Raw genomic sequence first — 27,232 nt, forward strand, 5'->3', positions numbered from 1 at the left:
AAAGATGACTATTTACTTGTGCGCCTTCACACTGGAGTCTAATAAAGATGACTATTTACTTGTGCGCCTTCACACTGGAGTCTAATAAAGATGACTATTTACTTGTGCGCCTTCACACTGGAGTCTAATAAAGATGACTATTTACTTGTGCGCCTTCACACTGGAGTCTAATAAAGATGACTATTTACTTGTGCGCCTTCACACTGGAGTCTAATAAAGATGACTATTTACTTGTGCGCCTTCACACTGGAGTCTAATAAAGATGACTATTTACTTGTGCGCCTTCACACTGGAGTCTAATAAAGATGACTATTTACTTGTGCGCCTTCACACTGGAGTCTAATAAAGATGACTATTTACTTGTGCGCCTTCACACTGGAGTCTAACAAAGATGACTATTTACTTGTGCGCCTTCACACTGGAGTCTAATAAAGATGACTATTTACTTGTGCGCCTTCACACTGGAGTCTAATAAAGATGACTATTTACTTGTGCGCCTTCACACTGGAGTCTAATAAAGATGACTATTTACTTGTGCGCCTTCACACTGGAGTCTAATAAAGATGACTATTTACTTGTGCGCCTTCACACTGGAGTCTAATAAAGATGACTATTTACTTGTGCGCCTTCACACTGGAGTCTAATAAAGATGACTATTTACTTGTGCGCCTTCACACTGGAGTCTAATAAAGATGACTATTTACTTGTGCGCCTTCACACTGGAGTCTAATAAAGATGACTATTTACTTGTGCGCCTTCACACTGGAGTCTAATAAAGATGACTATTTACTTGTGCGCCTTCACACTGGAGTCTAATAAAGATGACTATTTACTTGTGCGCCTTCACACTGGAGTCTAATAAAGATGACTATTTACTTGTGCGCCTTCACACTGGAGTCTAATAAAGATGACTATTTACTTGTGCGCCTTCACACTGGAGTCTAACAAAGATGACTATTTACTTGTGCGCCTTCACACTGGAGTCTAACAAAGATGACTATTTACTTGTGCGCCTTCACACTGGAGTCTAACAAAGATGACTATTTACTTGTGCGCCTTCACACTGGAGTCTAACAAAGATGACTATTTACTTGTGCGCCTTCACACTGGAGTCTAATAAAGATGACTATTTACTTGTGCGCCTTCACACTGGAGTCTAATAAAGATGACTATTTACTTGTGCGCCTTCACACTGGAGTCTAATAAAGATGACTATTTACTTGTGCGCCTTCACACTGGAGTCTAATAAAGATGACTATTTACTTGTGCGCCTTCACACTGGAGTCTAATAAAGATGACTATTTACTTGTGCGCCTTCACACTGGAGTCTAATAAAGATGACTATTTACTTGTGCGCCTTCACACTGGAGTCTAATAAAGATGACTATTTACTTGTGCGCCTTCACACTGGAGTCTAATAAAGATGACTATTTACTTGTGCGCCTTCACACTGGAGTCTAATAAAGATGACTATTTACTTGTGCGCCTTCACACTGGAGTCTAATAAAGATGACTATTTACTTGTGCGCCTTCACACTGGAGTCTAATAAAGATGACTATTTACTTGTGCGCCTTCACACTGGAGTCTAATAAAGATGACTATTTACTTGTGCGCCTTCACACTGGAGTCTAATAAAGATGACTATTTACTTGTGCGCCTTCACACTGGAGTCTAATAAAGATGACTATTTACTTGTGCGCCTTCACACTGGAGTCTAATAAAGATGACTATTTACTTGTGCGCCTTCACACTGGAGTCTAATAAAGATGACTATTTACTTGTGCGCCTTCACACTGGAGTCTAATAAAGATGACTATTTACTTGTGCGCCTTCACACTGGAGTCTAATAAAGATGACTATTTACTTGTGCGCCTTCACACTGGAGTCTAATAAAGATGACTATTTACTTGTGCGCCTTCACACTGGAGTCTAATAAAGATGACTATTTACTTGTGCGCCTTCACACTGGAGTCTAATAAAGATGACTATTTACTTGTGCGCCTTCACACTGGAGTCTAATAAAGATGACTATTTACTTGTGCGCCTTCACACTGGAGTCTAATAAAGATGACTATTTACTTGTGCGCCTTCACACTGGAGTCTAATAAAGATGACTATTTACTTGTGCGCCTTCACACTGGAGTCTAATAAAGATGACTATTTACTTGTGCGCCTTCACACTGGAGTCTAATAAAGATGACTATTTACTTGTGCGCCTTCACACTGGAGTCTAATAAAGATGACTATTTACTTGTGCGCCTTCACACTGGAGTCTAATAAAGATGACTATTTACTTGTGCGCCTTCACACTGGAGTCTAATAAAGATGACTATTTACTTGTGCGCCTTCACACTGGAGTCTAATAAAGATGACTATTTACTTGTGCGCCTTCACACTGGAGTCTAATAAAGATGACTATTTACTTGTGCGCCTTCACACTGGAGTCTAATAAAGATGACTATTTACTTGTGCGCCTTCACACTGGAGTCTAATAAAGATGACTATTTACTTGTGCGCCTTCACACTGGAGTCTAATAAAGATGACTATTTACTTGTGCGCCTTCACACTGGAGTCTAATAAAGATGACTATTTACTTGTGCGCCTTCACACTGGAGTCTAATAAAGATGACTATTTACTTGTGCGCCTTCACACTGGAGTCTAATAAAGATGACTATTTACTTGTGCGCCTTCACACTGGAGTCTAATAAAGATGACTATTTACTTGTGCGCCTTCACACTGGAGTCTAATAAAGATGACTATTTACTTGTGCGCCTTCACACTGGAGTCTAATAAAGATGACTATTTACTTGTGCGCCTTCACACTGGAGTCTAATAAAGATGACTATTTACTTGTGCGCCTTCACACTGGAGTCTAATAAAGATGACTATTTACTTGTGCGCCTTCACACTGGAGTCTAATAAAGATGACTATTTACTTGTGCGCCTTCACACTGGAGTCTAATAAAGATGACTATTTACTTGTGCGCCTTCACACTGGAGTCTAATAAAGATGACTATTTACTTGTGCGCCTTCACACTGGAGTCTAATAAAGATGACTATTTACTTGTGCGCCTTCACACTGGAGTCTAATAAAGATGACTATTTACTTGTGCGCCTTCACACTGGAGTCTAATAAAGATGACTATTTACTTGTGCGCCTTCACACTGGAGTCTAATAAAGATGACTATTTACTTGTGCGCCTTCACACTGGAGTCTAATAAAGATGACTATTTACTTGTGCGCCTTCACACTGGAGTCTAATAAAGATGACTATTTACTTGTGCGCCTTCACACTGGAGTCTAATAAAGATGACTATTTACTTGTGCGCCTTCACACTGGAGTCTAATAAAGATGACTATTTACTTGTGCGCCTTCACACTGGAGTCTAATAAAGATGACTATTTACTTGTGCGCCTTCACACTGGAGTCTAATAAAGATGACTATTTACTTGTGCGCCTTCACACTGGAGTCTAATAAAGATGACTATTTACTTGTGCGCCTTCACACTGGAGTCTAATAAAGATGACTATTTACTTGTGCGCCTTCACACTGGAGTCTAATAAAGATGACTATTTACTTGTGCGCCTTCACACTGGAGTCTAATAAAGATGACTATTTACTTGTGCGCCTTCACACTGGAGTCTAATAAAGATGACTATTTACTTGTGCGCCTTCACACTGGAGTCTAATAAAGATGACTATTTACTTGTGCGCCTTCACACTGGAGTCTAATAAAGATGACTATTTACTTGTGCGCCTTCACACTGGAGTCTAATAAAGATGACTATTTACTTGTGCGCCTTCACACTGGAGTCTAATAAAGATGACTATTTACTTGTGCGCCTTCACACTGGAGTCTAATAAAGATGACTATTTACTTGTGCGCCTTCACACTGGAGTCTAATAAAGATGACTATTTACTTGTGCGCCTTCACACTGGAGTCTAATAAAGATGACTATTTACTTGTGCGCCTTCACACTGGAGTCTAATAAAGATGACTATTTACTTGTGCGCCTTCACACTGGAGTCTAATAAAGATGACTATTTACTTGTGCGCCTTCACACTGGAGTCTAATAAAGATGACTATTTACTTGTGCGCCTTCACACTGGAGTCTAATAAAGATGACTATTTACTTGTGCGCCTTCACACTGGAGTCTAATAAAGATGACTATTTACTTGTGCGCCTTCACACTGGAGTCTAATAAAGATGACTATTTACTTGTGCGCCTTCACACTGGAGTCTAATAAAGATGACTATTTACTTGTGCGCCTTCACACTGGAGTCTAATAAAGATGACTATTTACTTGTGCGCCTTCACACTGGAGTCTAATAAAGATGACTATTTACTTGTGCGCCTTCACACTGGAGTCTAATAAAGATGACTATTTACTTGTGCGCCTTCACACTGGAGTCTAATAAAGATGACTATTTACTTGTGCGCCTTCACACTGGAGTCTAATAAAGATGACTATTTACTTGTGCGCCTTCACACTGGAGTCTAATAAAGATGACTATTTACTTGTGCGCCTTCACACTGGAGTCTAATAAAGATGACTATTTACTTGTGCGCCTTCACACTGGAGTCTAATAAAGATGACTATTTACTTGTGCGCCTTCACACTGGAGTCTAATAAAGATGACTATTTACTTGTGCGCCTTCACACTGGAGTCTAATAAAGATGACTATTTACTTGTGCGCCTTCACACTGGAGTCTAATAAAGATGACTATTTACTTGTGCGCCTTCACACTGGAGTCTAATAAAGATGACTATTTACTTGTGCGCCTTCACACTGGAGTCTAATAAAGATGACTATTTACTTGTGCGCCTTCACACTGGAGTCTGATAAAGATGACTATTTACTTGTGCGCCTTCACACTGGAGTCTAATAAAGATGACTATTTACTTGTGCGCCTTCACACTGGAGTCTAATAAAGATGACTATTTACTTGTGCGCCTTCACACTGGAGTCTAATAAAGATGACTATTTACTTGTGCGCCTTCACACTGGACTATTTACTTGTGCGCCTTCACACTGGAGTCTAATAAAGATGACTATTTACTTGTGCGCCCTTCACACTGGAGTCCTAATAAAGATGACTATTTACTTGTGCGCCTTCACACTGGAGTCTGAATAAAGATGACTATTTACTTGTGCGCCTTCACACTGGAGTCTGAATAAAGATGACTATTTACTTGTGCGCCTTCACACTGGAGTCTAATAAAGATGACTATTTACTTGTGCGCCCTTCACACTGGAGTCTGATAAAGATGACTATTTTACTTGTGCGCCTTCACACTGGAGTCTAATTAAAGATGACTATTTACTTGTGCGCCTTCACACTGGAGTCTAATAAAGATGAACTATTTACTTGTGCGCCTTCACACTGGAGTCTAATAAAGATGACTATTTACTTGTGCGCCTTCACACTGGAGTCTAAATAAAGATGACTATTTACTTGTGCGCCTTCACACTGGGAGTCTAATAAAGATGACTATTTTACTTGTGCGCCTTCACACTGGAGTCTAATAAAGATGACTATTACTTGTGCGCCTTCACACTGGTTAATCTAATAAGATGACTATTTTACTTGTGCGCCTTCACACTGGAGTCTAATAAAGATGACTATTTACTTGTGCGCCTTCACACTGGAGTCTAACAAAGATGACTATTTTACTTGTGCGCCTTCACACTGGAGTCTAACAAAGATGACTATTTACTTGTGCGCCTTCACACTGGAGTCTAATAAAGATGACTATTTACTTGTGCGCCTTCACACTGGAGTCTAATAAAGATGACTATTTACTTGTGCGCCTTCACACTGGAGTCTAATAAAGATGACTATTTACTTGTGCGCCTTCACACTGGAGTCTAATAAAGATGACTATTTACTTGTGCGCCTTCACACTGGAGTCTAATAAAGATGACTATTTACTTGTGCGCCTTCACACTGGAGTCTAATAAAGATGACTATTTTACTTGTGCGCCTTCACACTGGAGTCTAACAAAGATGACTATTTACTTGTGGCGCCTTCACACTGGAGTCTAATAAAGATGACTATTTACTTGTGCGCCTTCACACTGGAGTCTAATAAAGATGACTATTTACTTGTGCGCCTTCACACTGGAGTCTAATAAAGATGACTATTTACTTGTGCGCCTTCACACTGGAGTCTAACAAAGATGACTATTTACTTGTGCGCCTTCACACTGGAGTCTAATAAAGATGGACTATTTACTTGTGCGCCTTCACACTGGAGTCTAATAAAGATGACTATTTACTTGTGCGCCTTCACACTGGAGTCTAATAAAGATGACTATTTACTTGTGCGGCCTTCACACTGGAGTCTAATAAAGATGACTATTTACTTGTGCGCCTTCACACTGGAGTCTAATAAAGATGACTATTTACTTGTGCGCCTTCACACTGGAGTCTAATAAAGATGACTATTTTACTTTGTGCGCCTTCACACTGGAGTCTAATAAAGATGACTATTTTACTTGTACGCCTTCACACTGGAGTCTGATAAAGATGACTATTTACTTGTGCGCCTTCACACTGGAGTCTAATAAAGATGACTATTTTACTTGTGCGCCTTCACACTGGAGTCTAATAAAGATGACTATTTACTTGTGCGCCTTCACACTGGAGTCTAATAAAGATGACTATTTACTTGTGCGCCTTCACACTGGAGTCTAATAAAGATGACTATTTACTTGTGCGCCTTCACACTGGAGTCTAATAAAGATGACTATTTACTTGTGCGCCTTTCACACTGGAGTCTAATAAAGATGACTATTTACTTGTGCGCCTTCACACTGGAGTCTAATAAAGATGACTATTTACTTGTGCGCCTTCACACTGGAGTCTGATAAAGATGACTATTTACTTGTGCGCCTTCACACTGGAGTCTGATAAAGATGACTATTTACTTGTGCGCCTTCACACTGGAGTCTAATAAAGATGACTATTTACTTGTGCGCCTTCACACTGGAGTCTGATAAAGATGACTATTTACTTGTGCGCCTTCACACTGGAGTCTAATAAAGATGACTATTTACTTGTGCGCCTTCACACTGGAGTCTAATAAGGATGACTATTTACTTGTGCGCCTTCACACTGGAGTCTAATAAAGATGACTATTTACTTGTGCGCCTTCACACTGGAGTCTGATAAAGATGACTATTTACTTGTGCGCCTTCACACTGGAGTCTAATAAAAGATGACTATTTACTTGTGCGCCTTCACACTGGAGGTCTAATAAAGATGACTATTTCCTTGTGCGCCTTCACACTGGAGTCTAATAAAGATGACTATTTACTTGTGCGCCTTCACACTGGAGTCTGAATAAAGATGACTATTTACTTGTGCGCCTTCACACTGGAGTCTAATAAAGATGACTATTTACTTGTGCGCCTTCACACTGGAGTCTAATAAAGATGACTATTTACTTGTGCGCCTTCACACTGGAGTCTAATAAAGATGACTATTTACTTGTGCGCCTTCACACTGGAGTCTGAATAAAGATGACTATTTACTTGTGCGCCTTCACACTGGAGTCTAATAAAGATGACTATTTACTTGTGCGCCTTCACACTGGAGTCTAATAAAGATGACTATTTACTTGTGCGCCTTCACACTGGAGTCTAATAAAGATGACTATTTACTTGTGCGCCTTCACACTGGAGTCTGATAAGATGACTATTTACTTGTGCGCCTTCACACTGGAGTCTAATAAAGATGACTATTTACTTGTGCGCCTTCACACTGGAGTCTAATAAAGATGACTATTTTACTTGTGCGCCTTCACCACTGGAGTCTAATAAAGATGACTATTTACTTGTGCGCCTTCACACTGGAGTCTAATAAATGATGACTATTTACTTGTGCGCCTTCACACTGGAGTCTAATAAAGATGACTATTTACTTGTGCGCCTTCACACTGGAGTCTAATAAAGATGACTATTTACCTTGTGCGCCTTCACACTGGAGTCTAATAAAGATGACTATTTACTTGTGCGCCTTCACACTGGAGTCTAACAAAGATGACTATTTACTTGTGCGCCTTCACACTGGAGTCTAATAAAGATGACTATTTACTTGTGCGCCTTCACACTGGAGTCTAATAAAGATGACTATTTACTTGTACGCCTTCACACTGGAGTCTGATAAAAGATGACTATTTACTTGTGCGCCTTCACACTGGAGTCTGATAAAGATGACTATTTACTTGTGCCGCCTTCACACTGGAGTCTAATAAAGATGACTATTTACTTGTGCGCCTTCACACTGGAGTCTGATAAAAGATGACTATTTACTTGTGCGCCTTCACACTGGAGTCTGATAAAAGATGACTATTACTTGGTGCGCCTTCACACTGGAGTCTAATAAAGATGACTATTTACTTGTGCGCCTTCACACTGGAGTCTAATAAAGATGACTATTTTACTTGTGCGCCTTCACACTGGAGTCTAATAAAGATGACTATTTACTTGTGCGCCTTCACAACTGGAGTCTAATAAAGATGACTATTTACTTGTGCGCCTTCACACTGGAGTCTAATAAAGATGACTATTTACTTTGTGCGCCTTCACACTGGAGTCTAATAAAGATGACTATTTACTTGTGCGCCTTCACACTGGAGTCTAATAAAGATGACTATTTACTTGTGCGCCCTTCACACTGGAAGTCTAATAAAGATGACTATTTACTTGTGTGCCTTCACACTGGAGTCTAATAAAGATGACTATTTACTTGTGCGCCTTCACACTGGAGTCTAATAAAGATGACTATTTACTTGTGCGCCTTCACACTGGAGGTCTAACAAAAGATGACTATTTACTTGTGCGCCTTCACACTGGAGTCTAATAAAGATGACTATTTACTTGTGCGCCTTCACACTGGAGTCTGAATAAAGATGACTATTTACTTGTGCGCCTTCACACTGGAGTCTGATAAAGATGACTATTTACTTGTGCGCCTTCACACTGGAGGTCTGATAAAGATGACTATTTACTTGTGCGCCTTCACACTGGAGTCTAATAAAGATGACTATTTACTTGTGCGCCTTCACACTGGAGTCTGATAAAGATGACTATTTACTTGTGCGCCTTCACACTGGAGTCTAATAAAGATGACTATTTACTTGTGCGCCTTCACACTGGAGTCTAACAAAGATGACTATTTACTTGTGCGCCTTCACACTGGAGTCTAATAAAAGATGACTATTTACTTGTGCGCCTTCACACTGGAGTCTGATAAAAGATGACTATTTACTTTGTGCGCCTTCACACTGGAGTCTGATAAAGATGACTATTTACTTGTGCGCCTTCACACTGGAGTCTGAATAAAGATGACTATTTACTTGTGCGCCTTCACACTGGAGTCTGATAAAGATGACTATTTACTTGTGCGCCTTCACACTGGAGTCTAATAAAGATGACTAATTTACTTGTGCGCCCTTCACACTGGAGTCTAATAAAGATGGACTATTTACTTGTGCGCCTTTCACACTGGAGTCTGAATAAAGATGACTATTTTACTTGTCCGCCTTCACACTGGAGTCTTATAAAAGATGACTATTTACTTGTGCGCCTTCACACTGGAGTCTGATAAAGATGACTATTTACTTGTGCGCCTTCACACTGGAGTCTAATAAAGATGACTATTTACTTTTGCGCCTTCACACTGGAGTCTGATAATAAAGATGACTATTTACTTGTGCGCCTTCACACTGGAGTCTGATAAAAGATGACTATTTACTTTTGCGCCTTCACACTGGAGTCTGATAAAGATGACTATTTACTTGCAGGTCAAACAGTCCGCTGAAGAAAATCACATATCCAAAAAAATCCAATTTGGGCCACTTTGGCCTGCATTGTGAAACGAAGCCTAAATTTGAAGTTTTAGGCTACTCTGTACTAGAAATGGCATCAGCGGAGGATGCATGTGCATGTACGAGTCAGTCTGCCCCACAACAAGAGAATAGAGAAAAAGAAAGGAGCTTATTGACTACAGTGTGGACCACAATGGCGGACTCGCGCAAAAGCACTTGGGATAAATTCATACCATATGTGGATAATCAGCTGACGTCGCACTTGGGGGGGGAGAAACGTCTCAAATGGGGAAAAATTCCAAACGTCTCGTTTAGAGGAAGTATGAAGGAAAGCAAGATTGTTTTATAAATATCTCTGCAATGCCTCCACGCTTTTGATTTCAAATGTTCTGGATTTATGCAGATCCCAAATACAGGAACTGTTAGGTAAGAAAAGTTGGTGTACATAAAAGGGTTCCTTTAAGTTCAAGCAAATGGCACCGATTGGGTGGAATGGCTCCTGAATGCCCCCATTGTCACTAATGTCCCCCCAGTTTCTCAATGTCCACAGTGTGCCCACTCGCGAGAGACTCACTCACAGTGTGCCCACTCGCAGAGAGAGACTCACCCACAGTGGGCCCACTCGCAGAGAGACTCACCCAGTGAGCCCACTCGCAGAGAGACTCACCCACAGTGGGCCCATTCGCAGAGAGACTCACCCACAGTGTGCCCATTCACAGAGAGACTCACCCACAGTGGGCCCACTCGCAGAGAGATCACCCACAGTGGGCCCATTCCGCAGAGGAGACTCACCCACAGTGGGCCCATTTGCAGAGAGACTCACCCACAGTGGGGCCCACTCGCAGAGAGACTCACCCAGTGGGCCCATTCGCAGAGAGACTCACCCACAGTGTGCCCATTCACAGAGAGACTCACCCACAGTGGGCCCACTCGCAGAGAGACTCACCCACAGTGGGCCCATTCGCAGAGAGACTCACCCACAGTGGGCCCATTCGCAGAGAGACTCACCCACAGTGGGCCCATTCGCAGAGAGACTCACCCACAGTGTGCCCACTCGCAGAGAGACTCACCCACAGTGTGCCCACTCACAGAGAGACTCACCCACAGTGGGCCCATTTGCAGAGAGAGGACTCACCCACAGTGGGCCCACTCGCAGAGAGACTCACCCAGTGGGCCCACTCGCAGAGAGACTCACCCACAGTGGGCCCATTCGCAGAGAGACTCACCCACAGTGTGCCCACTCGCAGAGAGACTCACCCACAGTGGGCCCATTCGCAGGGAGGAGACTCACCCACAGTGGGCCCATTCGCAGAGGAGAGACTCACCCACAGTGTGCCCACTCGCAGAGAGACTCACCCACAGTGGGCCCATTCGCAGAGAGACTCACCCACAGTGTGCCCCACTCGCAGAGAGGGACTCACCCACAGTGTGCCCACTCACAGAGAGACTCACCCACAGTGGGCCCATTTGCAGAGAGAGACTCACCCACAGTGGGCCCACTCGCAGAGAGAGACTCACCCCAGTGGGCCCACTCGCAGAGAGACTCACCCACAGTGGGCCCATTCGCAGAGGAGGACTCACCCAGTGGGGCCCACTCGCAGAGAGACTCACCCACAGTGGGCCCATTCGCAGAGAGACTCACCCACAGTGTGCCCACTCGCAGAGAGACTCACCCACAGTGGGCCCATTCGCAGAGAGACTCACCCACAGTGGGCCCATTCGCAGAGAGACTCACCCACAGTGTGCCCACTCGCAAAGAGACTCACCCACAGTGGGCCCACTTGCAGAGAGACTCACCCAGTGGGCCCACTCGCAGAGAGAGACTCACCCACAGTGGTCCCATTCGCAGAGAGGACTCACCCAGTGGGCCCACTCGCAGAGAGAGACTCACCCACAGTGGGCCCATTCGTAGAGAGACTCACCCACAGTGGGCCCATTCGCAGAGAGACTCACCCACAGTGTGCCCACTCGCAGAGAGAGACTCACCCACAGTGGGCCCATTCGCAGAGAGACTCACCCACAGTGGGCCCATTCGCAGGGAGAGACTCACCCACAGTGTGCCCACTCGCAGAGAGGAGGACTCACCCACAGTGGGCCCACTTGCAGAGAGACTCACCCAGTGGGCCCACTCGCAGAGAGACTCACCCACAGTGGTCCCATTCGCAGAGAGACTCACCCAGTGGGCCCACTCGCAGAGAGACTCACCCACAGTGGGCCCATTCGTAGAGAGACTCACCCACAGTGGGCCCCATTCGCAGAGAGACTCAGCCACAGTGTGCCCACTCACAGAGGAGACTCACCCACAGTGGGCCCACTCGCAGAGAGACTCACCCACAGTGGGCCCACTCGCAGAGAGACTCACCCACAGTGTGCCCATTCGCAGAGAGACTCACCCACAGTGGGCCCCACTCGCAGAGAGACTCACCCACAGTGTGCCCACTCGCAGAGAGACTCACCCAGTGGGCCCACTCGCAGAGGAGACTCACCCACAGTGGGCCCATTCGTAGAGAGAGACTCACCCAGTGGGCCCACTCGCAGAGGAGACTCACCCACAGTGGTCCCATTCCGCAGAGAGACTCACCCAGTGGGCCCCACTCGCAGAGAGAGACTCACCCACAGTGGGCCCCATTCGTAGAGAGACTCACCCACAGTGGGCCCATTCGCAGAGAGACTCACCCACAGTGTGCCCACTCGCAGAGAGAGACTCACCACAGTGGGCCCATTCGCGCAGAGAGACTCACCCACAGTGGGCCCATTCGCAGAGAGACTCACCCACAGTGTGCCCACTCGCAGAGAGACTCACCCACAGTGGGCCCACTTGCAGAGAGACTCACCCAGTGGGCCCACTCGCAGAGGAGACTCACCCACAGTGGTCCCATTCGCAGGAGAGACTCACCCAGTGGGCCCACTCGCAGAGGAGGAGGACTCACCCACAGTGGGCCCATTCGTAGAGAGACTCACCCACAGTGGGCCCATTCGCAGAGAGACTCAGCCACAGTGTGCCCACTCACAGAGAGGACTCACCCACAGTGGGCCCCACTCGCAGAGAGACTCACCCACAGTGGGCCCACTCGCAGAGAGACTCACCCACAGTGTGCCCATTCGCAGAGAGACTCACCCACAGTGGGCCCACTCGCAGAGGAGACTCACCCACAGTGTGCCCACTCGCAGAGAGAGACTCACCCACAGTGGTCCCACTCGCAGAGAGAGACTCACCCACAGTGGGCCCACTCGCAGAGAGACTCACCCACAGTGTGCCCACTCGCAGAGGAGACTCACCCACAGTGGGCCCCACTCGCAGAGAGAGACTCGACCCACAGTGTGCCCACTCGCAGAGAGACTCACCCACAGGGATTCCAGCGTTGCTCTTCTCAGAGCCAGGAAGTGGGCAGCGTGTTCTCCAAGAAGCCGTGAAGAGGCTTGGTGTCCAGGTGAAAAGTCAGCTGTTTCGGGGGGGCTGTCCGGGGTCCGTGGCCCCCAGGACGCCCTTATTTCAGACAAGCCAAAGAGCCCTCGTCCACCACCAACATGGAGTCCGCTGTGTGGGAAACAGACAAAATATTCTATTAGTCATTAGTTGATATTCTTATCTTCATAATAATCTCATTGACTACATGGAGATGGCAGCCATTGATGCTAAGCTACCAATAATGTGAGTATGTTATTGACATGTCTCCACCCTCCTGTTAATTACAATGTGTGTCTCCACCCTCCTGTTAATTACAATGTGTGTCTCCACCCTCCTGTTGATTACAATGTGTGTCTCCACCCTCCTGTTGATTACAATGAGTGTCTCCACCCCTCCTGTTAATTACAATGTGTGTCTCCACCCTCCTGTTAATTACAATGAGTGTCTCCACCCTCCTGTTAATTACAATGTGTGTCTCCACCCTCCTGTTGATTACAATGTGTGTCTCCACCCTCCTGTTAATTACAATGTGTGGTCTCCACCCTCCTGTTAATTACAATGTGTGTCTCCACCCTCCTGTTAATTACAATGAGTGTCTCCACCCTCCTGGTTAATTACAATGAGTGTCTCCACCCTCCTGTTAATTACAATGTGTGTCTCCACCCTCCTGTTGATTACAATGTGTGTCTCCACCCTCCTGTTAATTACAATGTGTGTCTCCACCCTCCTGTTGATTACAATGTGTGTCTCCACCCTCCTGTTGATTACAATGAGTGTCTCCACCCTCCTGTTAATTACAATGAGTGTCTCCACCCTCCTGTTAATTACAATGAGTGTCTCCACCCTCCTGTTTTATTACAATGTGTGTCTCCACCCTCCTGTTGATTACAATGTGTGTCTCCACCCTCCTGTTTTATTACAATGTGTGTCTCCACCCTCCTGTTAATTACAATGTGTGTCTCCACCCTCCTGTTAATTACAATGAGTGTCCTCCACCCTAGTCACAGTGAAGCTAAGACACTTTGTCCTATTCTAGTACAGAAAAAAAAAGCATGTTCCCAGAGGTCACACACACGACCCCCCTGGTATCACACCGTGCCCCCAAGACTATTTAAGGAAGGACTGATCCAAGACTATTTAAGGAAAGGACTGATCCAAAACTATTTAAGGAAAGGACTGATCCAAGACTATTTAAGGAAGGACTGATCCAAGAATATTTAAGAAAGGACTGATCCAAAACTATTTAAGAAAGGACTGATCCAAGAATATTTAAGAAAGGACTGATCCAAGACTATTTTAAGAAAGGACTGATCCAAGACTATCAAAGAAAGGACTGATCCAAGACTATTTAAGAAAGGACTGATCCAAGACTATTTAAGAAAGGACTGATCCAAGACTATTTAAGGAAGGACTGATCCAAGACTATCAAAGAAAGGACTGATCCAAGACTATTTAAGAAAGGACTGATCCAAGACTATTAAGAAAGGACTGATCCAAGACTATTTAAGTAAGGACTGATCCAAGAATATTTAAGAAAGGACTGATCCAAAACTATTTAAGAAAGGACTGATCCAAGACTATTTAAGAAAGGACTGATTCCAAGACTATTTAAGGAAAGGACTGATCCAAGACTATCAAAGAAAGGACTGATCCAAGACTATTTAAGGAAAGGACTGATCCAAGACTATTTAAGAAAGGACTGATCCAAGACTATTAATGAAGGACTGATCCAAGACTATTTAAGAAAGGACTGATTCAAGACTATTTAAGAAAGGACTGATCCAAGACTATTTTAAGAAAGGACTGATCCAAGACTATTTAAGAAAGGACTGATCCAAGACTATTTAAGAAAGGACTGATCCAAGACTATTTAAGGAAGGACTGATCCAAGACTATTTAAGGAAGGACTGATCCAAGACTATTTAAGGAAGGACTGATCCAAGACTATTAAGGAAGGACTGATCCAAGACTATTTAAGGAAGGACTGATCCAAGGCTATTTAAGAAAGGACTGATTCAAGACTATTTAAGGAAGGACTGATCCAAGACTATTTAAGAAAGGACTGATCCAAGGCTATTTAATGAAGGACTGATCCAAGACTATTTAAGGAAGGACTGATCCAAGACTATTTAAGGAAGGACTGATCCAAGACTATTTTAAGAAAGGACTGATCCAAGACTATTTAAGAAAGGACCTGATCCAAGACTATTTAAGGAAAGACTGATCCAAGACTATTTAAGGAAGGGACTGATCCAAGACTATTTAAGAAAGGACTGATCCAAGACTATTTAAGGAAGGACTGATCCAAGACTATTTAAGAAAAGACTGATCCAAGAATATTTAAGGAAGGACTGATCCAAGACTATTTAAGGAAGGACTGATACAAGACTATTTAAGGAAGGACTGATCCAAGACTATTTAAGGAAGGACTGATCCAAGACTATTTAAGGAAGGACTGATCCAAGACTATTTAAGAAAAGACTGATCCAAGAATATTTAAGGAAGGACTGATCCAAGACTATTTAAGGAAGGACTGATCCAAGACTATTTAAGGAAGGACTGATCCAAGACTATTTAAGGAAGGACTGATCCAAGACTATTTAAGAAAGGACTGATCCAAGACTATTTAAGGAAGGACTGATCCAAGACTATTTAAGGAAAGGACTGATCCAAGACTATTTAAGGAAGGACTGATCCAAGACTATTTAAGAAGAAAGACTGATCCAAGACTATTTAAGGAAGGACTGATCCAAGACTATTTAAGGAAGGACTGATCCAAGACTATTTTAAGAAAGGACTGATTCAAGACTATTTTAAGGAAGGACTAAACCAAGACTATTTAAGAAAGGACTGATCCAAGACTATTTAAAAAAAGGACTGATCCAAGACTATTTAAGGAAGGACTGATCAAGGACTATTTTAAGAAAAAGACTGATCCAAGACTATTTAAGGAAGGACTGATCCAAGACTATTTAAGGAAGGACTGATCCAAGACTATTTAAGGAAGGACTGATCCAAGACTATTTAAGGAAAGGACTGATTCAAGACTATTTAAGGAAGGACTGATCCAAGACTATTTAAGAAAGGACTGATCCAAGACTATTTAAGGAAGGACTGATCCAAGACTATTTAAGAAAGGACTGATCCAAGACTATTTAAGGAAGGACTGATCCAAGACTATTTAAGGAAGGACTGATCCAAGACTATTTAAGGAAGGACTGATCCAAGACTATTTAAGAAAAGACTGATCCAAGACTATTTAAGGAAGGACTGATCCAAGACTATTTAAGGAAGGACTGATCCAATACTATTTAAGGAAGGACTGATCCAAGACTATTTAAGAAAGGACCTGATTCAAGACTATTTAAGGAAGGACTGATCCAAGACTATTTAAGGAAGGACTGATCCAAGACTATTTAAGAAAGGACTGATCCAAGACTATTTAATGAAGGACTGATCCAAGACTATTTAATGAAGGACTGATCCAAGACTATTTAAGGAAGGACTGATCCAAGACTATTTTAAGAAAGGACTGATCCAAGACTATTTAATGAAGGACTGATCCAAGACTATTTAATGAAGGACTGATCCAAGACTATTCAAGGAAGGACTGATCCAAGACTATTTAAGAAAGGACTGATTCAAGACTATTTAAGGAAGGACTGATCCAAGACTATTTAAGGGAAGGACTGATCCAAGACTATTTAAGAAAGGACTGATCCAAGACTATTTAATGAAGGACTGATCCAAGACTATTTAATGAAGGACTGATCCAAGACTATTTAAGGAAGGACTGATCCAAGACTATTTAATGAAGGACTGATTCAAGAGTATTTTAAGAAAGGACTGATCCAAGACTATTTAATGAAGGACTGATCCAAGACTATTTAAGGAAGGACTGATCCAAGACTATTTAATGAAGGGACTGATCCAAGACTATTTAAGGAAAGGACTTATCCAAGACTATTAAGGAAGGACTGATCCAAGACTATTTTAAGAAAGGACTGATCCAAGACTATTTAAGGAAGGACTGATCCAAGACTATTTAAGAAAGGACTTATCCAAGACTATTTAATGAAGGACTGATCCAAGACTATTTAAGAAAGGACTGATCCAAGACTATTTAAGGAAGGACTGATCCAAGACTATTTAAGAAAGGACTGATCCAAGACTATTTAAGGAAGGACTGATCCAAGACTATTTAAGGAAGGACTGATCCAAGACTATTTAAGAAAGGACTGATCCAAGACTATTTAAGGAAGGACTGATCCAAGACTATTTAAGAAAGGACTGATCCAAGACTATTTAAGGAAGGACTGATCCAAGACTATTTAAGAAAGGACTTATCCAAGACTATTTAATGAAGGACTGATCCAAGACTATTTAAGAAAAGACTGATCCAAGACTATTTAAGGAAGGACTGATCCAAGACTATTTAATGAAGGACTGATCCAAGACTATTTAAGGAAGGACTGATCCAAGACTATTTAAGGAAGGACTGATCCAAGACTATTTAAGAAAGAACTGATCCAAGGTGGCAACAAACTCACCTAGAATGACGGCAGGTACTTTGTTGTTAACAGGAAGTAAAGTGATGTTGAGGTCGTACACAGGAAGTGAGCCGTGGAGCGGGACGGGCGGGGCATCTCCACGGCAACAGCCCTCCATCCCTCCGTCAGAGATGATGAGAGTGACGGTGTCGGACACAGTCTGTGGTCCGATCTCTCCCCCTGCACACAAAGAGAGAAAGTTGCAAGGGGTCCCTTGGCGACGTTACCCATGATGCATCACCTGTGTGCACATAGTACACGTGACCCTGCAGCAGGTCCTGCTGGGAGAACTTGTCTGCTGGCTGGCCCGCCCGCTGCAGCTCCCCCCGGGCAGGACGCCGCGCCAGCATGTAGGTCAGCCTGGCGTCCTCGCTGTCCCGGTCCGTGGCTGACAGGTAGTCCGCCGTCACTTGGACGCGCCCGCCTTCTTGGCAGCTGAGCTCGCCTCGCAGACCTCCACCCAATTGGGGTGGCTCGTCGTTCACAGGCAGCACCTGAGGGAGCAGAGACGTGTTGCGGGGTTACCATGGTTACTTCTTCTGCAATGGAACATTCCCGGTGTGGCCGACTGGGCCTCACCTGGATGAGCATTACAACTTCAGCCGAGTTGACACCGTCCGTCACCCGCAGAGCGATGTCATCCTCGGTGGTCTCGGAGTCATCGTGAATGTACCTGCATCAAAGCAAAGTTCATCAGAACCAGACAAGACATGGTCTTGGTGCGGGACGCCCACCTGACAGTGAGTCGTCGCAGGTCGCTCAGCGTGAACCACTCGCCCGGACGCAGTCTTCCACCCCGCAGCTCCAGATGACCGCGGCCAGCTTCACCTCCAAGCTCCACCCTTAACGCCTCCTCCAGGCTGTCCCGGTCCCGGATCAGGAGGTGCTCCTCAGTCAAGAAGGCCCCGCCCCCTTCCTCCACCCGCAGTAGGTTGGTGAAGGCCTGACGGTGACTGCGGTTACACGGGCATTTCCAAACCTTTTTGCTTACCTGCTGTTCACTTTTCCAATTGTTAGCTTTACGGGGTTTACATGCGCTGCGAGAACTAGCGTATGCCGTTTACATGTGAAGTAGGGGTCACTCGCACAAAACCCTTTCATTAGCCAAACTTACCGGGGTCATCGTCGACAACGTGGCCACCCTCAAAGCCGACATCAACTCCGCTTGACTCCTCTGCTGCCGAGGTCAGCAATAATTCATCCTTTAGGTCAGCGGTCTATTCCCCAATAATGCATCCTTTAGGTCAGCGGTCTATTCCCCAATAATGCATCCTTTAGGTCAGCGGTCTATTCCCCAATAATTCATCCTTTAGGTCAGCGGTCTATTCCCCAATAATGCATACTTTAGGTCAGCGGTCTATTCCCCAATAATTCATCCTTTAGGTCAGCGGTCTATTCCCCAATAATGCATCCTTTAGGTCAGCAGTCTATTCCCCAATAATTCATCCTTTAGGTCAGCGCTCTATTCCCCAATAATTCATACTTTAGGTCAGCGGTCTATTCCCCAATAATGCATCCTTTAGGTCAGCAGTCTATTCCCCAATAATTCATCCTTTAGGTCAGCAGTCTATTCCCCAATAATTCATACTTTAGGTCAGCGGTCTATTCCCCAATAATGCATCCTTTAGGTCAGCACTCTATTCCCCAATAATGCATCCTTTAGGTCAGCGGTCTATTCCCCAATAATTCATCCTTTAGGTCAGCGGTCTATTCCCCAATAATTCATCCTTTAGGTCAGCGCTCTATTCCCCAATAATGCATCCTTTAGGTCAGCAGTCTATTCCCCAATAATTCATCCTTTAGGTCAGCGCTCTATTCCCCAATAATTCATCCTTTAGGTCAGCGGTCTATTCCCCAATAATTCATCCTTTAGGTCAGCGGTCTATTCCCCAATAATTCATCCTTTAGGTCAGCGGTCTATTCCCCAATAATTCATCCTTTAGGTCAGCGGTCTATTCCCCAATAATTCATCCTTTAGGTCAGCGCTCTATTCCCCAATAATTCATCCTTTAGGTCAGCGCTCTATTCCCCAATAATTCATCCTTTAGGTCAGCGCTCTATTCCCCAATAATTCATCCTTTAGGTCAGCGGTCTATTCCCCAATAATTCATCCTTTAGGTCAGCGGTCTATTCCCCAATAATTCATCCTTTAGGTCAGCGGTCTATTCCCCAATAATTCATCCTTTAGGTCAGCGGTCTATTCCCCAATAATTCATCCTTTAGGTCAGCGGTCTATTCCCCAATAATTCATCCTTTAGGTCAGCGGTCTATTCCCCAATAATTCATCCTTTAGGTCAGCGCTCTATTCCCCAATAATTCATCCTTTAGGTCAGCGGTCTATTCCCCAATAATTCATCCTTTAGGTCAGCGGTCTATTCCCCAATAATTCATCCTTTAGGTCAGCGGTCTATTCCCCAATAATTCATCCTTTAGGTCAGCGGTCTATTCCCCAATAATGCATCCTTTAGGTCAGCGGTCTATTCCCCAATAATTCATCCTTTAGGTCAGCGGTCTATTCCCCAATAATGCATCCTTTAGGTCAGCGGTCTATTCCCCAATAATGCATACTTTAGGTCAGCGGTCTATTCCCCAATAATGCATCCTTTAGGTCAGCGCTCTATTCCCCAATAATGCATCCTTTAGGTCAGCGCTCTATTCCCCAATAATTCATCCTTTAGGTCAGCGCTCTATTCCACAATAATGCATCCTTTAGGTCAGCGGTCTATTCCCCAATAATTCATCCTTTAGGTCAGCGCTCTATTCCCCAATAATGCATCCTTTAGGTCAGCGGTCTATTCCCCAATAATTCATCCTTTAGGTCAGCGGTCTATTCCCCAATAATGCATACTTTAGGTCAGCGGTCTATTCCCCAATAATGCATCCTTTAGGTCAGCGGTCTATTCCCCAATAATGCATCCTTTAGGTCAGCGGTCTATTCCCCAATAATGCATCCTTTAGGTCAGCGGTCTATTCCCCAATAATGCATCCTTTAGGTCAGCGGTCTATTCCCCAATAATGCATCCTTTAGGTCAGCGGTCTATTCCCCAATAATTCATCCTTTAGGTCAGCGCTCTATTCCCCAATAATGCATCCTTTAGGTCAGCGGTCTATTCCCCAATAATTCATCCTTTAGGTCAGCGGTCTATTCCCCAATAATTCATCCTTTAGGTCAGCGCTCTATTCCCCAATAATGCATCCTTTAGGTCAGCGGTCTATTTCCCAATAATGCAAACCTTTAGGTCAGCGGTCTATTCCCCAATAATGCATCCTTTAGGTCAGCGGTCTATTCCCCAATAATTCATCCTTTAGGTCAGCGGTCTATTCCCCAATAATTCATCCTTTAGGTCAGCGGTCTATTCCCCAATAATTCATCCTTTAGGTCAGCGGTCTATTCCCCAATAATTCATCCTTTAGGTCAGCGCTCTATTCCCCAATAATGCATCCTTTAGGTCAGCGGTCTATTCCCCAATAATTCATCCTTTAGGTCAGCGGTCTATTCCCCAATAATTCATCCTTTAGGTCAGCGGTCTATTCCCCAATAATGCATCCTTTAGGTCAGCGGTCTATTCCCCAATAATGCATCCTTTAGGTCAGCGGTCTATTCCCCAATAATGCATCCTTTAGGTCAGCGGTCTATTCCCCAATAATGCATCCTTTAGGTCAGCGGTCTATTCCCCAATAATGCATCCTTTAGGTCAGCGGTCTATTCCCCAATAATGCATCCTTTAGGTCAGCGGTCTATTCCCAATAATGCATCCTTTAGGTCAGCGGTCTATTCCCCAATAATTCATCCTTTAGGTCAGCGGTCTATTCCCCAATAATTCATCCTTTAGGTCAGCGGTCTATTCCCCCAATAATTCATCCTTTAGGTCAGCGGTCCTATTCCCCAATAATTCATCCTTTAGGTCAGCGGTCTATTCCCCAATAATGCATCCTTTAGGTCAGCGGTCTATTCCCCAATAATTCATCCTTTAGGTCAGCGGTCTATTCCCCAATAATTCATCCTTTAGGTCAGCGGTCTATTCCCCAATAATTCATCCTTTAGGTCAGCGGTCTATTCCCCAATAATTCATCCTTTAGGTCAGCGGTCTATTCCCCAATAATTCATCCTTTAGGTCAGCGGTCTATTCCCCAATAATTCATCCTTTAGGTCAGCGGTCTATTCCCCAATAATTCATCCTTTAGGTCAGCGGTCTATTCCCCAATAATTCATCCTTTAGGTCAGCGCTCTATTCCCCAATAATTCATCCTTTAGGTCAGCGGTCTATTCCCCAATAATTCATCCTTTAGGTCAGCGGTCTATTCCCCAATAATTCATCCTTTAGGTCAGCGGTCTATTCCCCAATAATTCATCCTTTAGGTCAGCGGTCTATTCCCCAATAATGCATCCTTTAGGTCAGCGGTCTATTCCCCAATAATTCATCCTTTAGGTCAGCGGTCTATTCCCCAATAATGCATCCTTTAGGTCAGCGGTCTATTCCCCAATAATGCATACTTTAGGTCAGCGGTCTATTCCCCAATAATGCATCCTTTAGGTCAGCGCTCTATTCCCCAATAATGCATCCTTTAGGTCAGCGCTCTATTCCCCAATAATTCATCCTTTAGGTCAGCGCTCTATTCCACAATAATGCATCCTTTAGGTCAGCGGTCTATTCCCCAATAATTCATCCTTTAGGTCAGCGCTCTATTCCCCAATAATGCATCCTTTAGGTCAGCGGTCTATTCCCCAATAATTCATCCTTTAGGTCAGCGGTCTATTCCCCAATAATGCATACTTTAGGTCAGCGGTCTATTCCCCAATAATGCATCCTTTAGGTCAGCGGTCTATTCCCCAATAATGCATCCTTTAGGTCAGCGGTCTATTCCCCAATAATGCATCCTTTAGGTCAGCGGTCTATTCCCCAATAATGCATCCTTTAGGTCAGCGGTCTATTCCCCAATAATGCATCCTTTAGGTCAGCGGTCTATTCCCCAATAATTCATCCTTTAGGTCAGCGCTCTATTCCCCAATAATGCATCCTTTAGGTCAGCGGTCTATTCCCCAATAATTCATCCTTTAGGTCAGCGGTCTATTCCCCAATAATTCATCCTTTAGGTCAGCGCTCTATTCCCCAATAATGCATCCTTTAGGTCAGCGGTCTATTTCCCAATAATGCAAACCTTTAGGTCAGCGGTCTATTCCCCAATAATGCATCCTTTAGGTCAGCGGTCTATTCCCCAATAATTCATCCTTTAGGTCAGCGGTCTATTCCCCAATAATTCATCCTTTAGGTCAGCGGTCTATTCCCCAATAATTCATCCTTTAGGTCAGCGGTCTATTCCCCAATAATTCATCCTTTAGGTCAGCGCTCTATTCCCCAATAATGCATCCTTTAGGTCAGCGGTCTATTCCCCAATAATTCATCCTTTAGGTCAGCGGTCTATTCCCCAATAATTCATCCTTTAGGTCAGCGGTCTATTCCCCAATAATGCATCCTTTAGGTCAGCGGTCTATTCCCCAATAATGCATCCTTTAGGTCAGCGGTCTATTCCCCAATAATGCATCCTTTAGGTCAGCGGTCTATTCCCCAATAATGCATCCTTTAGGTCAGCGGTCTATTCCCCAATAATGCATCCTTTAGGTCAGCGGTCTATTCCCCAATAATGCATCCTTTAGGTCAGCGGTCTATTCCCCAATAATGCATCCTTTAGGTCAGCGGTCTATTCCCCAATAATTCATCCTTTAGGTCAGCGGTCTATTCCCCAATAATTCATCCTTTAGGTCAGCGGTCTATTCCCCAATAATTCATCCTTTAGGTCAGCGGTCTATTCCCCAATAATTCATCCTTTAGGTCAGCGGTCTATTCCCCAATAATGCATCCTTTAGGTCAGCGGTCTATTCCCCAATAATTCATCCTTTAGGTCAGCGGTCTATTCCCCAATAATTCATCCTTTAGGTCAGCGGTCTATTCCCCAATAATTCATCCTTTAGGTCAGCGGTCTATTCCCCAATAATTCATCCTTTAGGTCAGCGGTCTATTCCCCAATAATTCATCCTTTAGGTCAGCGGTCTATTCCCCAATAATTCATCCTTTAGGTCAGCGGTCTATTCCCCAATAATTCATCCTTTAGGTCAGCGGTCTATTCCCCAATAATTCATCCTTTAGGTCAGCGCTCTATTCCCCAATAATTCATCCTTTAGGTCAGCGGTCTATTCCCCAATAATTCATCCTTTAGGTCAGCGGTCTATTCCCCAATAATTCATCCTTTAGGTCAGCGGTCTATTCCCCAATAATTCATCCTTTAGGTCAGCGGTCTATTCCCCAATAATGCATCCTTTAGGTCAGCGGTCTATTCCCCAATAATTCATCCTTTAGGTCAGCGGTCTATTCCCCAATAATGCATCCTTTAGGTCAGCGGTCTATTCCCCAATAATGCATACTTTAGGTCAGCGGTCTATTCCCCAATAATGCATCCTTTAGGTCAGCGCTCTATTCCCCAATAATGCATCCTTTAGGTCAGCGCTCTATTCCCCAATAATTCATCCTTTAGGTCAGCGCTCTATTCCACAATAATGCATCCTTTAGGTCAGCGGTCTATTCCCCAATAATTCATCCTTTAGGTCAGCGCTCTATTCCCCAATAATGCATCCTTTAGGTCAGCGGTCTATTCCCCAATAATTCATCCTTTAGGTCAGCGGTCTATTCCCCAATAATGCATCCTTTAGGTCAGCGGTCTATTCCCCAATAATGCATCCTTTAGGTCAGCGGTCTATTCCCCAATAATGCATCCTTTAGGTCAGCGGTCTATTCCCCAATAATGCATCCTTTAGGTCAGCGGTCTATTCCCCAATAATGCATCCTTTAGGTCAGCGGTCTATTCCCCAATAATTCATCCTTTAGGTCAGCGCTCTATTCCCCAATAATGCATCCTTTAGGTCAGCGGTCTATTCCCCAATAATTCATCCTTTAGGTCAGCGGTCTATTCCCCAATAATTCATCCTTTAGGTCAGCGCTCTATTCCCCAATAATGCATCCTTTAGGTCAGCGGTCTATTCCCCAATAATGCATCCTTTAGGTCAGCGGTCTATTCCCCAATAATGCATCCTTTAGGTCAGCGGTCTATTCCCCAATAATGCATCCTTTAGGTCAGCGGTCTATTCCCCAATAATTCATCCTTTAGGTCAGCGGTCTATTCCCCAATAATTCATCCTTTAGGTCAGCGGTCTATTCCCCAATAATTCATCCTTTAGGTCAGCGGTCTATTCCCCAATAATTCATCCTTTAGGTCAGCGCTCTATTCCCCAATAATGCATCCTTTAGGTCAGCGGTCTATTCCCCAATAATTCATCCTTTAGGTCAGCGGTCTATTCCCCAATAATTCATCCTTTAGGTCAGCGGTCTATTCCCCAATAATGCATCCTTTAGGTCAGCGGTCTATTCCCCAATAATGCATCCTTTAGGTCAGCGGTCTATTCCCCAATAATGCATCCTTTAGGTCAGCGGTCTATTCCCCAATAATGCATCCTTTAGGTCAGCGGTCTATTCCCCAATAATGCATCCTTTAGGTCAGCGGTCTATTCCCCAATAATGCATCCTTTAGGTCAGCGGTCTATTCCCCAATAATGCATCCTTTAGGTCAGCGGTCTATTCCCCAATAATTCATCCTTTAGGTCAGCGGTCTATTCCCCAATAATTCATCCTTTAGGTCAGCGGTCTATTCCCCAATAATTCATCCTTTAGGTCAGCGGTCTATTCCCCAATAATTCATCCTTTAGGTCAGCGGTCTATTCCCCAATAATTCATCCTTTAGGTCAGCGGTCTATTCCCCAATAATTCATCCTTTAGGTCAGCGGTCTATTCCCCAATAATTCATCCTTTAGGTCAGCGGTCTATTCCCCAATAATTCATCCTTTAGGTCAGCGGTCTATTCCCCAATAATTCATCCTTTAGGTCAGCGGTCTATTCCCCAATAATTCATCCTTTAGGTCAGCGCTCTATTCCCCAATGATTCATCCTTTAGGTCAGCGGTCTATTCCCCAATAATTCATCCTTTAGGTCAGCGGTCTATTCCCCAATAATTCATCCTTTAGGTCAGCGGTCTATTCCCCAATAATTCATCCTTTAGGTCAGCGCTCTATTCCCCAATAATTCATCCTTTAGGTCAGCGGTCTATTCCCCAATAATTCATCCTTTAGGTCAGCGGTCTATTCCCCAATAATTCATCCTTTAGGTCAGCGGTCTATTCCCCAATAATTCATCCTTTAGGTCAGCGGTCTATTCCCCAATAATGCATCCTTTAGGTCAGCGGTCTATTCCCCAATAATTCATCCTTTAGGTCAGCGGTCTATTCCCCAATAATGCATCCTTTAGGTCAGCGGTCTATTCCCCAATAATGCATACTTTAGGTCAGCGGTCTATTCCCCAATAATGCATCCTTTAGGTCAGCGCTCTATTCCCCAATAATGCATCCTTTAGGTCAGCGCTCTATTCCCCAATAATTCATCCTTTAGGTCAGCGCTCTATTCCACAATAATGCATCCTTTAGGTCAGCGGTCTATTCCCCAATAATTCATCCTTTAGGTCAGCGCTCTATTCCCCAATAATGCATCCTTTAGGTCAGCGGTCTATTCCCCAATAATTCATCCTTTAGGTCAGCGGTCTATTCCCCAATAATGCATACTTTAGGTCAGCGGTCTATTCCCCAATAATGCATCCTTTAGGTCAGCGGTCTATTCCCCAATAATGCATCCTTTAGGTCAGCGGTCTATTCCCCAATAATGCATCCTTTAGGTCAGCGGTCTATTCCCCAATAATGCATCCTTTAGGTCAGCGGTCTATTCCCCAATAATGCATCCTTTAGGTCAGCGGTCTATTCCCCAATAATTCATCCTTTAGGTCAGCGCTCTATTCCCCAATAATGCATCCTTTAGGTCAGCGGTCTATTCCCCAATAATTCATCCTTTAGGTCAGCGGTCTATTCCCCAATAATTCATCCTTTAGGTCAGCGCTCTATTCCCCAATAATGCATCCTTTAGGTCAGCGGTCTATTTCCCAATAATGCATCCTTTAGGTCAGCGGTCTATTCCCCAATAATGCATCCTTTAGGTCAGCGGTCTATTCCCCAATAATTCATCCTTTAGGTCAGCGGTCTATTCCCCAATAATTCATCCTTTAGGTCAGCGGTCTATTCCCCAATAATTCATCCTTTAGGTCAGCGGTCTATTCCCCAATAATTCATCCTTTAGGTCAGCGCTCTATTCCCCAATAATGCATCCTTTAGGTCAGCGGTCTATTCCCCAATAATTCATCCTTTAGGTCAGCGGTCTATTCCCCAATAATTCATCCTTTAGGTCAGCGGTCTATTCCCCAATAATGCATCCTTTAGGTCAGCGGTCTATTCCCCAATAATGCATCCTTTAGGTCAGCGGTCTATTCCCCAATAA

The 27,232-nt window shown here is 44.0% G+C and overlaps 1 protein-coding gene across 1 annotated transcript in view; it reads right to left on the minus strand.

Annotated features, from left to right (window-relative positions):
* Positions 1-12,963: 12,963 nt before the first annotated feature.
* The window catches only part of LOC133644089 (FRAS1-related extracellular matrix protein 1-like), a 63,280-nt gene continuing 49,011 nt past the window's right edge, over positions 12,964-27,232 (minus strand). The window contains 7 exon segments of the mRNA XM_062038412.1: positions 12,964-12,981; positions 13,097-13,231; positions 13,233-13,387; positions 17,809-17,988; positions 18,050-18,302; positions 18,388-18,481; positions 18,543-18,751. Coding sequence (XP_061894396.1) covers positions 12,964-12,981; positions 13,097-13,231; positions 13,233-13,387; positions 17,809-17,988; positions 18,050-18,302; positions 18,388-18,481; positions 18,543-18,751 — 1,044 coding nt within the window.

The sequence above is a fragment of the Entelurus aequoreus genome, linkage group LG27 (genome assembly GCF_033978785.1).
Source record: "Entelurus aequoreus isolate RoL-2023_Sb linkage group LG27, RoL_Eaeq_v1.1, whole genome shotgun sequence".
Lineage (NCBI taxonomy): Eukaryota > Metazoa > Chordata > Actinopteri > Syngnathiformes > Syngnathidae > Entelurus > Entelurus aequoreus.